Source organism: Sebastes fasciatus, chromosome 10 (assembly GCF_043250625.1).
Source record: "Sebastes fasciatus isolate fSebFas1 chromosome 10, fSebFas1.pri, whole genome shotgun sequence".
Classification (NCBI taxonomy): domain Eukaryota; kingdom Metazoa; phylum Chordata; class Actinopteri; order Perciformes; family Sebastidae; genus Sebastes; species Sebastes fasciatus.
In genome coordinates this window covers 25393578-25410402 of record NC_133804.1, presented here as the reverse complement: position 1 = coordinate 25410402, position 16825 = coordinate 25393578, and the positions used below count along the sequence as shown (strand labels likewise).

Genomic DNA, 16825 nt, shown 5'->3' with positions numbered 1-16825 from the left:
CAATCTGTTTACACTGAACTGCTAAACAATCCTGACAACCAGAAAAGCACATTGAACCCCTCTCAGTCAGAGGGCACGAAAATATATTCGGAGAGGTTTCTCCTTACAGTGAATTTAAAACAGACCTGTCAGTGGCGTGTGAGCACTACTGAAGTGTTCATTCATTGAATCCACAAAGACCTCTGTAATGGTGCCACTGTCCTAACAACAAGCTGCCCTCTCAGCGGCAGGACAAACTGAAATTTATTGGACAAAAATAGTCTTCAAGTAAACTCCATTCATTCATCTTGACTCTGTATCTCCATAGAAACCACTATGCTCACAGTGAAACTAGGGCTCTTTATCAATGTATTTAATGTATTCACAACATATAGAACGTTTGTTGTCAACAGAGCGTAGAACCGTTTATGTTCACTGATGATATTTTCTACAACAAAGTGTACTGTTAAACTGTAAAATATCCTTCCATCATTACATATCTTTGTCACAGGCGTTTGATAACCACATTTGAGGGATCATAGCAACAACTGTGTGTTTATTTATATATATATATATAACTCCCTAATATCGGTATCAGCCCCAAAAATCCAGTATTAGCCAGGTCTATAACACTGACTCATTGCTTTTACTGTACATGGACCGATTATGCTTACTGCTGTGCGTAGTCACCCCCCAAAGGCTCATTGTGAGCTAGGAAAAAACCCTGATTGTTGGAAAGGCTACTGCTGTGGATTGCCCTTTTATTCGGTTTTATTCTTCTGTCAAAATCATTCTTAATTCCGGCAGTTAGATTTTCATCATTTCTTGTGTCCATAGTTTCGATTCAACACTTAAACAAACTGCTGTTGCTGCTCCTAAAGATGAAGAACACATCACTTACTATAAGGATCAGGATTTATCCTTCCGCTCAATGGATAAAGCGGCTGGATGTATAAACGTTTCCTGCTTGCTTTTATTGGGTTTATGGGTTTTCTACACTTCAACCACAATAATGACATTGTACTGTCTATATAACTGCTTCCTATCTGTGACCAAAGACATCAACAAACACCACCTTCAGTAATGCCAAGTGTCTATTTTGCCCGATCCTTGGTGCTGTCATTTCTTTTTATTGATGCATCAGTAAAAAGACATGTGTTAAAATGAAATATTCAGAGCAATTCAAACCATAACTACCAGTTAGAGTCTATTATTTTAACCACCATTGTATTTTATGTTAACTGCACCGTGCTGAATTGTGAATTGATCCATTTTATCCATCACAAATGAGAAGCTTACAACCCATTAGGGCTCAACTGACTTAAACAATAGAAATGGTATAATTTTTTCTATTCCAAACAAAAACATAAACATCTCCATCTGCATGCGTGTTCAATAAACAGATAATTGTTAAAAATACACAAAATCTTTACTTTGTCATCAAGTTCAAAAGGAAAGTAAAATGCTCCCTTGAGAATTGGTGAGAAAATTGGTCCTTTTACTTCAATTGAGGATCACTTAGAATTAAAAAAAAAAGTAATTGAACTTCTTTTAAATCTCTCTAATACATTCTGGAGATAGAAGAATCACATGCTGGAAAATGAACCATGAATTATGAAACCGTTTTAACACCACTTCTCGCAGCCTGTGAATGGAAGGCTCAGCAGGGGTTTTGACAAGTAAAAACCTGAGTATCCATTAATTGTCGCGGTGCCATGTGTGCTGAATAACAGCAAATTTGCCTTAATGGAAGGAGCCTTCCCTTGAGGAGGCCCGGCTGTTGGTTTGGATGTCTAATTATAATCTTCACAGAAGTAGGGAGTTAAAGTCAACTAATTTTCGAACTTGGCAAACTTTCTGCAAATATAGGGATTATACCAGACGTGAAAACACACAAGGTTGGAGCCGTCTTGCATTAAAACAAAAGAGAATTGGAAGGAAGATGTGTAAACAGAATAGAATGAGACAAAAAATACAGAAAAGTGAGAAGAAAATCACAACTGTTCAGCACCCATATTGTGTTTATAAGTCAAGATGGTAATCGCTACTGCTAACCAGAACCAACAACAGTTTCCTTCACCCATGACAGTCAGCAATCTTCCCTTAACTTTGACCAAGACCACCAATTTTGCCTTAAAATGTGCCATGTGTAAGATCTGGCCAGAATTTAAATTTTAAAAAATTCAAAAAATTAGCATAATCAACAGAATGTGAAGAGATTACAGTGTTGATGTTGTGTCAAAGACGTCATGTATTGCGTTGCAGAGATATCTACTGAAATGAACATGCTAACCAGCTAGCCCCGGCCCGTTCTGTCTTGTAATACCACTTGTACCTCGAGAGGCGATAGTGAGTCCACTGTAGCATCCAGCAAACAATCTATTGATGTCAGTTTAGTTACCATAACATAACCTAAGGTATCTTAGCCATACCTTTGTTACCACAAGCAGATAGCGTAGGAATAAAACGTCAAAAAAGCAATGAGTTAACATTTTGCAAATATGTTCAATACAAACGCTAGTATAGTAGATATTAGGGCTGTAATGGTTTGTGTAATAATAGTCAACGTGTTCTCATCCCAACACATCATATACTGATGCTTTGTCAGACCCCTCAGCGTCACTTTTCCGTCGCAGAAAACAAAAACACTTGCTTAGGTTCAGGCAACAAAACCACTACAGTTAGGTTTAGGAAAAAACAACATGGTTGAGGGCTTAAAATTACTGCGATGGTACAGTGAAAATGACACTGAATGTTGTGAACACAGGACACAAACAGCAGTCTCCTGGAGGAAGCCTGGTGTTTGCTGGACCCATCCACGTCCCCTGGACGTGGACCCACGGACCCCCATGGACACCTTCGTAGAGATGCTGCACCCACTGTTTCAGAAGATCTGGGAGAAGGAGGAAGTACCAACAGACTGGCAAGAGGGCTATCTGGTCAAGCTCCCCAAGAAAGGAGACCTGAGCAAATGCTCTAACTACAGAGGAATCATGCTTCTCTCAGTGCCAGGAAAGATATTCAACAGAATTCTCCTGGAACGAATAAAGAAAGCTGTGGACCCACTGCTAAGAGACCAGCAAGCAGGCTTTCGGCAGAATAGATCATGCGTGGACCAGATCGCAACTCTCCGCATCATAGTTGAACAGTCATTGGAATGGAATTCTCCGCTATACATCAACTTCATAGACTATGAGAAGGCATTTGACAACATTGACAGAAGCATCCTCTGGAAACTACTTCGATACCATGGCATTCCAGAAAAAATGGTCAACATAATCAGGAACTCTTACGCAGGGATGACCTGCAGAGTTATCCATGGAGGACAGCTCACCAGAAGCTTCCAAGTGAAGACCGGCGTCAGGCAAGGCTGTCTACTGTCCCCTTTCCTCTTCCTCACGGTTATCGATTGGATAATGAAGACCACAACAGCACAGAGGAGAAACGGGATCCAGTGGACACTCACAACACAGCTAGACGACTTAGACTTTGCTGATGACCTGGCTTTGCTGTCTCACAGCCGACAACAGATGCAAGAAAAGACAACAATACTGGCAGACACATCATCACAAATAGGCCTCAACATCCATAAAGGAAAAAGTAAAGTCCTCAAGGTCAACACAACCAGTGAAGACTCAGTGACCTTGGAGGGAACAGCACTGGAAGAAGTAGAAGCCTTTACATACCTCGGTAGTGTCATCAATAAACAGGGCGGAACGGATGCAGATGTCAGAGCCAGAATCGGCAAGGCAAGGGCTTCATTCATACAACTAAAGAACATCTGGAGCTCCAAAGAAATCAGCCGGCGGACAAAGCTCAGACTCTTCAACTCCAACATTAAACCAATACTCCTCTATGGTTCAGAGACGTGGAGGACAACAAAGACCACAACAACAAAAGTACAAACATTCATAAACAACTGCCTGAGGCGCATCTTAAACATCCACTGGCCGGATACCATCAGTAACAATGATCTTTGGCAAAGAACAGGTCAAAAACCTGTTGAAGAAGAGATCAGGAGAAGGAGATGGGGATGGATTGGCCATACACTCCGGAAACCCGGTACCAGCATCACCAGGCAGGCCCTTAGATGGAACCCACAAGGCAAAAGAAGGAGAGGCCGGCCCAAGAACACCTGGCGCAGGGACCTTGACACGGACATCACACAGAGCGGGCTGACATGGAAACAACTGGAGAGGAAAGCCCAGGACAAAAGACTCTGGCGGACTGTGGTCAACGGCCTATGCTCCACAAAGGAGCGAAAGGCTTTGAATGAATGAATCCACGTCCCCTCCCATGGCTCGGTGTACGTCTTTTCACTCTCAAAGCTACGTCATCACACTCCCAACGCACTTTGGGTTGCGTTTAATATGGGTTTACAATATAGTTAATGGTTTTCGGGGGGCAAAAAGGCCCTGGTCGGGGGTAGTACTTTCTGAAAGTACTGGAACTTTTGGGGTAGAGTTTGCAGGGATGGCCATCGCTGATTGGTCAAACATACTGACAGCGTTGCTGCTTCAACGGCTTCAACTTGTGTACTGCTTTATTCATAAGCTCTAAACATAAAGTACTCTAATATCAATTTATGACCATTTTAGGACGAGTGGAGAACCTTTTGCTTTGTTTGATAACATTGAAAGTAAAGTTAGACTGCTGTTGGCTTCCCAACTCATAAAAAAAAAGACAGAGTGAAAAAGAGAGAGAGAGATCGCAAGGACCAGGGACTAACAGTCCCGGGAAATTGGGGTGAATCCGGCTATAGACTTCTATAAAATCAGACTTCTTTTTGCAACCAGAGGAGTCGCCCCCTTCGTGCCATTAGAAAGATTGCAAGTTTAAAGCACTTCCGCATTGGCTTCACTTTTCAGACCTGGAAGTTGTCCACTGACTGTTACACTCGTAGGAGATATGTTGAGTTTGGACAGATGGACATGGAGGATCATCCCAGATCCAAACGTACAGTACATAAACTGGTGTCCTTAAAAAACCTTGGCTGTCCTCACCTTCAACTCACCACATAAAATTTGATGGATCATATTACAGTCCATCAGAGTTTCCCACCACCCCCTCAGGAACCTAACAGGCACTCCAAGGCTTCTAGCCTCAGCAGAAATCAAAAAGCTGTATCTCCTAGCTGTGTGTTCTGTCAGGAGGTGTCAGGGGTTCAGATCAATATCTTAGCACCCAAGAAACAACAAGCAAGGGTGATATATGTCCCACAGAGCAGCACAACAAAAAGCATTACCACTCTACTTGATAGGACAGTTAAGGTTATTACTGTGAATCAGCTGAATGACGTAATGAATAAATAATCTTTGCATAGATGAGGGCGAGAACTGTAGTCATAAAAGTGCAGTACATCAAGTAGGACAGCAAATGTTAATGCTGTCTTAATCTTAATGAAGTTAGTCAATGGGATGAGGCATTTTCACGTGGGTTAAACAAAAGCTTGCTGTGTGTGCACAGACCTACGAAGAGGTTTTGTTGGGGATGAGATTCAAGCCAACAAACTAGCCTGAGGGAGCATTCAGACAGAGGATTCTTTCCAAACACTTGCACATTCATTTCCATTGTTGTCTCTGAAGCAGGGAGTCTAGAGGCTTAGAAAATGCATTTAGTAGGTGTACCCAAACTAATAACATTTAATCTGCGTGATGCACAAGCAAAGCACTCTGATTGTCCAGCCAACTTCAAAGGGCTTAAAAAGGACATTGGCACAAGGACGCGGTCACAGTCTGCCTCGCGTGGAGCAGCTTTTAAAACCCTCTGCTGTGAACTTGTAGACTCTCTTCATTGCTTACAGTGCCTGGATATGGTGGCTGAAATCTTATATACTCACTAGTAACTCAAACATCAGGAGTAGAAACGTTCCAGGTTCCATTTTTACAGTCAGGTTGAGATATTACTTCAGGCAAATTGCAAGCATGACCTTTTCCTGAGTTTATGTTGCAGTGATCACAGATTTTGACTGGTCTGCTGCAGATGGCAGACCTGGCTCGCAGCACTGACTGCACAAAAGTGGTTTCAACTACCATGTTTTTGCACAGCTCCATAAAAAAAACAGAGCACATGAAACACATTAAAATATGTTTTTTGAGTGCACCTGTATGACTTTTTCTTGCATGCTCTCTGAACTACTGCTACACCTCTGTTTCATCGCTAACATGTACAGTATGTTTCTTCTTTTTTATGGTTTCAGAATTTGCAACTGATAATCTGATAACTAGTTTGTTTAGAAATGTTATATTTTGTCTCTTTTGTGGTTTGTTGTATGTATTAAGGTTTGCACACCAAGTCCGTATTTTTCGTATATGTTTTTTTAATCCGTCATCCGATAAAAAATCGTTACACACAGAAACCTTGCAGTTCAATGCATTTAATTATTCTATTTGTTACGAAAATTCGCAATACGGGACAAAACTGAATGGTTTGCAATAGAAAGCGCTAGTTCCACAAGGGGCTAATGAATGATGACATTAGCACAAAGCTATTCTTTAGCTGCCTAGAGCACAATCACTATTGTCTAATCTTTCCTACATCCTTTGTTTTGCGACCATCCCTGATTCCAAACTGTTCTGCAATCACCTGCCACAATCTATCTTTGCATCTACGTAATCTTTTATTTCTTTATCATAAAGTATTTTGTGCGGGGAGACGAAGTTATGGTTATCATACCATTTTGGATGATCACGTTTGCACTGATGGTGGCTCCGAGTTCGAGGTCGGTGTGTAAGCGTGATGGACAAAATGTGAGGTTGTATTTATTTTTAAACATGCGACAAGTTCAGACGACAAACAGGTCTTTAGTCAGGACCAGTGTCGGGCAAGCTACTCAGGAAGTGTAATAAATTACTTTTTATTTATTACTCCTTTAAAAAATAATATTATCACCTTACTTATTACTTGGTAGCACGGAGAGTCCCACACAGTCTGTGCGCCTAAAAGACCTACCACCTGGCGCTTGGCATTCATTATTCAAATTTCAACTGAGGGTGCGAAATATTAAACTGAGGGTGCAATGTATATGCTTTTGCGCCCTCGTAGAACCGGGCCTGTCTCTTCCTCTCTCCCAGGGCTCAGTCACACATGCACCCAAGGCGATATTTGCCTGAAAGTTCACCAAAGTTCAGCCAAAGTGCATACTGACCTGGCCTACCAAGCACAAAAAACAAATCACATTCTGGTAACACAGCATTACTTGGATTAATAACTGTAATATAATTACTGTTTTAGAGATTGTAATCCCTTACTCAACTCATCACTGGGGAAAGTAATAACATTACAATATTGCCCAACACTGGTCAGGATGTGAGTTGGATGGAATAAAGGGAAGTATGTATAACTTATAATAGAGTTAGGGTTTCATTCGTATGATATACAATACATATTAGGTTGTGTTGTGAAATTGAGGAAAGTATTGGATGCAGCATTCATGCATATAAAGGCACAACCATGATGACTATTCCTGTCACATACAGCACAGAGTAGCTTCTACTTATTGAAATGCAAAAATGATATTGCAGCTATACTAACTGAACTGAGGCACAGAGCAACTACTGCACTTTATATACCAAAGCTCATACTGGTGTTTGTAGACTACATAGGGGAACTGCTTTATTAAGTGTACTAAATTACAAATTATTGATTACAAAACTTTTGTATATGTTTGAGTGAAGTATGTTCAAGGTCACTGCTGTGCCTGTTATACTGTGGTACTGTAGTATACTTTCTGTGCACTGCATAAAGTTGATGTCTGACAGTCAATCTGATGTATCGTGACACTCTCTGACCAAAAGTTAATGACACTTTATGATAGATGACTCCTTATCTGTTTACCCATGATGCACCAGGCCATCATTCACCGAATTATTCAACGATGACAAGGGGCCGACTATCAGTAGCGTGGCAGACATCATTCATATCTGTAACATCATCTAATTAAAAGACATCACTTCTGCCAGACAGTTGCCTCACTGCTAGCTGAGGCAAATTGATTCTCTACCCCCTTCTAGTCTATGCAAAAGAGGAATGAATAATTCATGGACATTAAAGTCTTATCTTCTGTCCTGACAAACAATGTTGCCACGCTTTGAATATTCCACAAAGGTGTGCAAAGGGTCCTTATTAGCGGAGTAGTCAGACAGGTGCCGTTTTCATGGGGAGTCATTCTGAATGTACTGCTGTTCGTTTCCAAGCCGCGCCGTAATTCTGGACACACTGGATCAACTGATTTACTTTATGACGTTGCTCAGTTTACGACAGCGCTTAAGGTATTTGCGTAGATTTTTATGGCTGCCACTCACAGATTATACCGGCAATGAACTGAAAACTATAACTTTGCAATGCATTTTTGCCACAGGCACTGTGACCATGGCCTAAGAAGCCAAATCAGTCCACGAGTTTCTGTCCATGTTGCTCCACTGCTCGACTGGTCTCCTGGCTCAACTTACAACACGTTCACGGCTATGACTCAAGTCATCATTGAAGACGTGAAGGCGATGTGAACAGCTGTGCACCAAGCCTCTCATAATAAAAAAAAGAAAAGCAGAAAAAAATGTAGCTCTAACTGTGTGTTGTATTATATCGCTGTTTTATTCCAGTATGTGCAACAACACCATAATAACAGTAATAAAATAGATTGGCCACGCTCAGTAAATCTGATTGACTGGTGCTTTTTAGTCGATCCAATAACATAATAAAAAGCAATGCTTTCCCAATTAGCATTTATCTCCTAGTGTGAATCTTATAGATGATGTTAGATGATTATGGGTATCAGGGCAGGGTACATATTGCAGCACTGTGATCTGGTGATAATCAGTGGGCAACCTACGGGTCGGAAAAAAATAAGCAATTGCAGAAGTGCCTCAAACTTGCATGCTTAAGGACAACACCAATATATGTACTGTACATTTGGATACGGGATGATCCTCCATGTCCATCTGTCCATACTTTACATATCTACTTAGGAGTGTAACAGACAGTGGGGGCGACCTCTGGGTCTGAAAAGTGAAACCAATGCTGAAGTGCCTTAAACTTGCATTCTTTCTAATAGCCAGCAGGGGGCGACTCCTCTGGTTGCAAAAAGAAGTCTGATTGTATAGAAGTCTATGAGAAAATGAGCCTACTTCTCACTTGATTTATTACCTCAGTAAACATTGTAAACATGAGTTTATGGTCTAAATCGCTAGTTTCAAGTGTTCTTAAATTCAGCGTTATGCTCATTTAGTAAATTATGGTCCCATTTAGAGTCAAATAGACCATAAAGCAGGGGATGCTTTACGGCGTGGCTACCTTGTTTTGGCCAGAAACCAAGACGGCGATGGCCAAAATGCCGAACAAAAGGTTTCAAAACGGCAGTCCACAATCCAATGGGTAACGTCAGTGACTCCACTTCTTATATACAGTCTATGGTTTAAATCCCATGTTGGTGAGCATCTAGATTGCTGAGCTAGATGCTAAACCCCAGTATGGTGTGTACGCTCATGGTAAAAAGTCCTTCAACTTACTTAAACTCTGATCTCCTTGATGGTAGCAAATAAAGATATATACATTGAATTTAATGGCTCCCCATAATGTGCTGCAAGTACTACTGAATCTACTGAGAAGCAACACCAGGGTCCGCAACTCAATGCAACTTTCACACAAGTTCTGCTCAGTTCTATGGTTTGCTTGACAGCCCTTGATCTACGATCTACCCACTTTATTCTGAGGGACAACTGGCGATAATGTTTTGACAAATCCAGGGTCTCTGTGTTTTTAAGGTTTCAGCTCCTTTGCACCATGACTGGGTTATCTTGGTTGATGAATAGTGAATGAATATTGAAAATCAGGCGGAATTGAAAAGTTCAATACAGTTGTTAGTCTCTAGAGAAGGGGAATTAGTGACCTTTTTTATCAGCCTCTCTTTCTCAGCTGCCTCACAGGCTTACTGAGGGCCTATCTTTGAAGCACTGAAGCATATAGCAGAGTGAAGTAGGTTGAACGATGAATAAAGTGAAGAAGACACCAGCTGAGAGCTACGATGACCTCCAAGTATGTAAAACGCTCATATAAATTCAGTATTGGGTGAACAGAGGTGGAATGGCTTCGAGTGCTCCAGTAGTGTGCATGAAATGCTTGAGTCGAGCCGAGTTGTTGACAAAGACACAGAAACGACTATCGAGCACATGACTATTTGATTGAATCGGCTACTTTTTAAATAATACTTTATGGAAATGGAAAGAAGAAGTAAAAGAGAGGAGTAAGGCAGGTTGAAAGAAACTCCGCCACAGAGGGGGAGATTTACTATCATTAAATATCCCATTTCCTCGTGAGGAGTTAAGCTGCAAGCGTGCAAAAAAAGATGTGAAAACTGAAGAGGAAGTCGTAGGGAGTTAGAGGAACTCAACTCTTCAAGGAAACGCAGCTCCCCCCAGATTGGCTGGGGTTACTTTATTTTCAGGATTTGCCAGAAGGGGTTTGCTCCCACACATTCACGTATGATGAGGAGAATACCAGACAAGATGAGACTCCTTCACTTTCTCTCGTGACTTTTTCTGCTCTAAGAAAAGCTTTAAATACAAAAGGACTGATGAGATGAAGGTTGATTATGAATTCTCCCCCACTGCTAAATGTGTCAAGCCAGCCAAATGTCAGAGGATATTCTGTCAGTGGATATTGAGCTGACTGAAAATGTCAGACAGAAAGGAACCGTGAAAAGAGAGCATGAGGAGGAAACAAAAGGAGGAATCTGGTCCACATGTGTTGGTGTGACTCAGACGTGGCAGTCATATTGTACTGAGAGGGGGTTGGTGGTTTAAACTACTGTTTCGCATTAGTCATGACCTGCTTCCTTTGGCAACAACTCCATGTTGAACGCCCTGATCCATCTACACAAGAGAACCAAACATTTGAAGACCCACAATAAGGTTGGCAACAATCTGGAGTTCAAAGTAAGTAATCCTTTGGCGAGATATCAAACACTACTAGTTTATCATCATTTGAACTCCGTAATACCCCAAAACACAATCAAAACTTAACTAGACTACATTTTTCTTTTATGGGAAAGTAGTACGAAGAGAAGCATGAGTATCAATTTAAAGGATTAAAATGAAGAAGAAATTTCTACTATTTCCATGGTTTCAAGTTGCCCTTTCTGTTGCAGCTGAATCCTGATTATTGCATTGCTGTCAAAGTGAATTATACTTAACTAGTGGAAAATGATGTGGACACATCTGTCAAAATGTTTATAGACAAGATAATGAGAACAATGAACTTCAACACATGAAATAAACACATCAGAAGGAGATATTAAACATATTCACTGAGACTATGCAAATGTGAATTTCAGCTCTGCCACATCTTATCCATGTTCTCTGACATGATGTAAATGGAAAATGTGGGCACCGAAATAGCAGATGCAGCCTAGACCTTCATTTTTCAGGGATGGTGTTTAGCTTTTTCAAACTTAAAAAAACTTTTTTTTTAATGGCACAAAACATTTCACTAATAAAACATTGGACTTACCCAAAGCTGTGTAAAACTCCTCTTTTGTCAGGTGCTCGTCGTCGTTGACGTCGTTGTACTTCAGCAGGTCGAATAAAGTGCACTCAGAGACGTCCTTGGACAGACCTTCTTGCTTGATGACCTTCAATGAGAATGCATTGATGTTCAGTCAAAGACAGAGGACAGTACTTTCAAGTGTGATTGAAAAATACAGCAATGCCGGCCGTATTACATTTTCTTTTTGATCAACATAATGAGGAAATTAATTATAATCAGGGTAAGGCAGGTAAAAGAGGGTAATTAAAGATTAAACCATGTTAAACCAGAATGTCTATTCATTCTGTTTAAACAGGGTATTTCTGCAAAGTTGCAGATAAAGGTTAGGCTACACTAATCAGTGTTTCCCATATATTCATTCTGCAGTGGCGCACCATCGGGTGCAGGGCTTAGTCTCTCCACACACACATGGAGCAAAGAAGTGAAGATGTTGTGAGTACTGGTTACAAACAGGCTCTGTAGTGATTAGCATTATTTGTAGAATAAGATTCCAGTGGTGGCTGCGTAGAATTGTTTCCAAATTGTGGGATCCAAACCTTTCCAATAACTTCAGAGCGTCATAGAGTCCTAAATAGGGTTGGCCGATTGGACGAATATATCAGCTATTGGCGATTGGCTGAGTACATCACCGGTTGTATTTTTAGGCTGACTCTTTGGGTGATGTTTGTCAATTTATTTTGCTAATTTAATTATCTACCTTCAAAGAACGATAGCCGCTCAGCCGCTGCTCAGTGGGCAGAGAGAGAGAGAGACAGCGGGAGATAACAACGTGTAGAGTTGGGATATTTTCACATCTGACTCGCATCAAACAAGAGTTGGTGATAGTTGGAAAGACTATCCAAAATGGATTTGGTGAGTTTTATTTTGTTTTTGTCAAGTTTGAATGAAGTGTGTTTGCTCTGCCTCTAGAACAGCTGATCTCCCAGTGCAATTATATCAGCAATCGGCGGTTGTTGGGCTGATGGTGGCTGGTTGGAAAATGTTAACATATTGCCCAACCCTGGTTCAAAAGTCAAAATGAATTGAAAAAAAGATAGATGTAATAATTTCCAAAATTCCCAACATGTTTTTTTTTAACAAAATATTCTGCTTCAATCCATATTTGTTGGTGTTTAGCATTTCAAAAACATTTTCACTGCAGTCAAAAAACTGTTTGCTCTCTCGCTAACTGCACACAGTGGGAGGCATGCATTGACCAGTTATATTCATTAGAGAAAGTTGATTTAATAAAAAAAAAGACTAACTCATTTAATCCAATGAATCACTTTATTCAAAATTAAGATTTTTTTCAAGGATTTCTTTCTTTTAAGGGCGATGTCATCATAAAATGACATTCAAAGCTTCAAGGAAAAACCTCAATAGAAGCTTCAATAGTTACAAAAATCACACTCAGTACAACCCTAATAAGTATCTCAAAATGTACTTAAGAACAGTACTTGAGTATATTTACTTTGTGTACTTACTTGATCTACTGTGTAGATTGAAAAGTTTGGATATAATCTCTGTAATGAGTCAAGGTTAAGTGCTCAATCTAAACTCTGAGTTGAATGTGTAAATTGATGAAACACACACAGGATTAGCTGTCAGTTTATTGTAGCCAAACTGAAGTTTTGTCACAATAAATGGTGAAAAGGCCCCAAACACTGTGCAGATTGTATCATCAGCCTGCTACAGCGTGGTCCTACTCATCCCCCTCCGCATGGCCCTGGCAGTGAAACATCCATCACACTAGATCAGCTGTCACAACGCTGATCACAAGGGACGGCTTTATACATCATGCCTCGTCTGTCGGATCACTGCACTTCCCTTCCCCGATGACTTGCCCCAAAATTTAGGAGTCACCTGTGATGGCATATCCTTAGTGTACCCTAGAAACACAACAAGCAACAAATAACTGTGGCATGTCTTTCGTACACGGAATTATTTGATCTCGTGCACAATGTTGTGTTTTTCCTCTTTCTGTCTTTTAAGTATTTTATGTAGCAATTTATTGTTGATCCGCTTCTTTTGATAAGTGATTCTTTAAAATGCTATGCAGATTCCCCAGGAAATTTTTTTTATTGAAATTCAAAAAATGTGCTCGACTCTTTAGTACTTCTTGCTTGCTTTGAATTGGGGTAATGCAGGTGGCCTTTGAGAGATTTGTGTGTGGTGTTGGAGTTGCATGCTTTGACGCTTTAACTATTCAACCACAGTGAAAGAGGACGACGGGGGTGTTCAGGAGCTTTCAGCAGACCCTGAGCTAAATGAACTGATACACATCATTGATGGGATAAGCAGCTGTAATGTTTATTGAGAATGCAGCTTCTGCCTGTTTCAAATCGAACCTTAATTTACAGTACAGAGCCAATGGAGCATTGGCTGGTTAGTCAGATAGAAAACCGATTTACCCAAGGTTTTACTACTGCATTGCATTTTAGACTAATTCGAGTAATTACACAGGACCTATTATTGTAGCACAGACATTATGTACCATAGTCACACCTTTTGTGTGGGTCCTGTAAACAGCCACTGTTCCTCTTTAAGAGAATATTAGAGTATTTTCAAAGATTTGCACATTCATTATACTGTACCTATTGTGGTCTAGACGAGGACTTCATTTGCTCCACTCTTATTCTCAAAGTATAAGAGTGAGCAGGGGTCACCTGTTCTCAAACTTATTTTACAATTAAAATACAAATCTTTTCCAAAAGATTTACAAAACTGCATAACAAACTCTGACTATAATTCTGTGGAGGGACAAAAAGGGAAATCTTTTCAAAAACTATGACATTGAATTTCTTTTCAGGGCTGTCAATCGATTAAAATATGTAATCACAATTAATCACATGACTGTCCATAGTTAATCACAAACTAATCATACATTTTTTATCAGTTCAAAATGTACCTTAAAGGGAGATTTGTCAAGTATTTAATACTCTTATCAACATGGAAGTGGGCAAATATGCTGCTTTATGCAAATATATTAATGCATTTGTTATTGGAAATCAATAATCAGTGTGCTGACTTGACTATGACTTGCCCAAAACTGCATGTGATTATCATAAAGTGGACATGTCTGTAAAGGGGAGACTCGTGGGTACCCACAGAACCCATTTTAATTCATATATCTATACATTTAGCACACGTTTGGAGCGTTATTTACTATCCTTCGCAAGCTAGTATGACTTGGTTGGTACCAATGGATTCATTATGTTTTCTAGTTTCATATGATACCAATATCTTCACTATAACTTTAAAATGTTCCCCAATACAACATCCAAAAGATCGATTGCGTTGATGCGTTAACGAAATTAGTGGCATTAAAATGAATTTACGTAATCACGTTATTGTCACGTTAACTTTAGACACAAAGGTTAAGGCAGACATGGCTGGAGCAGAGTCCATGGTGCTACTGTCTTCTCTCACCTTTTTTGCTGAAAGGTGTAATTTCAGGCATTCTATCTTTGTACAAATTATAAATGGGCAATGCAAGAAGAAAAATAAGTCTTGATTTGCCATTTTGAAAGGGCACCCAAGACTAAAAGGGCACGGACAATTGCTCCCTGTGCCCCCTTCATGTGCACTCTCTAGCAAGTCAAGTAAGCCAGGGTGAGGAATATCCATCCTAGAATTTCAAATGAGATCAGAAAACACTCCAATTATAAAGGGCGCTTCAGGGCACGAGGGTGGCAGCCATGGTTTGGTACTTTCAACTGCTGATAAGAGTGTGATTTGCTTGTGCAATGCTCTTTTTGAGGGCTGGTTCACGCCCAAAATTAATTTGCATAAATCTCTTGTCTTCTTTCACATTCATCTTTTGTCAATACGGCAAAACTCTGCAGTCCTAGCTACTGAGGTTAAGGACATGCAGATTGCCCTGACAACAGAATCTAAGTGAATCTGAACCTTTATATTTAAAACTCACATGGAGGGAAAAGGAAACTGTACATCCCGCCGAGCTATTAATTACTCTGAAATTACATTCTGTGGGAACATTTAATACACCAACATAAAAACTCATTAAAGACCCAATCCATAATTACATTCAGGCGCCCTTATGTTGAGGCACTGTTAACCCACAACTGCCTTCGTTTATTAAGTGATTTATCACATTGATGAAGCTATTTCGCTGTAATATATTATGCAGTTATGTTGATGTGAGGTGAAAGTATGCAAAAGTTTCTTAACATTTTTAGGTTATAGATGTGTGTAAATTAGGGCTGTCAATAGATTAAAATATTTAATCACGATTTACCAGATGATTGTCCATAGTTTATCGTGATTAATCCCAAATTAATTGCACTATTTTATCTCTTCAAAATGTACCTTAAAGGGAGATTTGCCAAGTATTTAATACTCTTATCAACATGGGAGTGGACAAATATGCTTGCTTTTTGCAAATATATGTATATATTTTTTATTGGAAATCAATTAACAACACAAAACAATGACAAATAATGTCCAGAAACCCTCACAGGTACTGCATTTAGCATAAAAATATGTTCAAATCATGACATGGCAAACTGCAGCCCAACAAGCAACAACAGCTGTCGGTGTGTCAGTGTGCTGACTTGACCATGACTTGCCCCAAACTGCGTGTGATTATCATAAAGTGGGCATGTCTGTAAAGGGGAGACTCGTGGGTACCCATAGAACCCATTTTCATTCACATATCTTGAGGTCAGAGGTCAAGGGATCCCTTTGAAAATGGCCATGCCAGTTTTTCCTTGCCAAAATGTAGCCTAAGTTTGGAACGTTATTTACCCTCCTTCCTGACAAGCTAGTATGACATGGTTGGTACCAACGGAATCCTTAGGTTTTTTTAGTTTCACATGATGCCAGTATCTTATCTCCTTCCTTTAAACTGAAAAATAAATTAGTCGTGTTAAAACAAATTTGCGTTAATGCATTATTAGCGCGTTAACTTTGACAGCCATAGTGTAAATAAAAAAGGTTCCCTGTCAGAGCAGCAAAACAAGCCTGTGGTTTGGGTTGCGGTACGACAAAAAACGTCATTATCCATAATCTTGACTTTGTATGTGTGCGTATGTGTACCTCAAATTCAAAGGAGGCAATGAATGTATGCATGAATGCAAAAAAACACCTTTGGATTTAGTTGAAAAGCCAATAAACGCCACCTGCAATCGACTACTATTTTAATTTCTGACTATTCGAGAAATGCTCGCTTCTCTTCTTTTCTCTGAGCATTTGTAGCTGATGGTGTATGAAATCTGCCAACATTCCCATATGTGTCTAGGATAAAAAGGGGGATGAGAGCTAAAAGCAGCCCTTGAGGAACCCATGAAAAGAGCTTCTCCATCTG

At 40.0% G+C, this 16825-nt stretch overlaps 1 protein-coding gene across 4 annotated transcripts in view; it reads right to left on the bottom strand.

The window, feature by feature from the left end:
- The window catches only part of fstl5 (follistatin-like 5), a 213050-nt gene that overhangs the window by 83832 nt on the left and 112393 nt on the right, over positions 1–16825 (bottom strand). For all 4 annotated transcript variants that reach the window (XM_074649147.1, XM_074649144.1, XM_074649146.1 and 1 more), the window contains exon 6: positions 11485–11605. In XM_074649147.1, coding sequence (XP_074505248.1) covers positions 11485–11605 — 121 coding nt within the window. The remainder of the gene's footprint in view (positions 1–11484; positions 11606–16825) is intronic.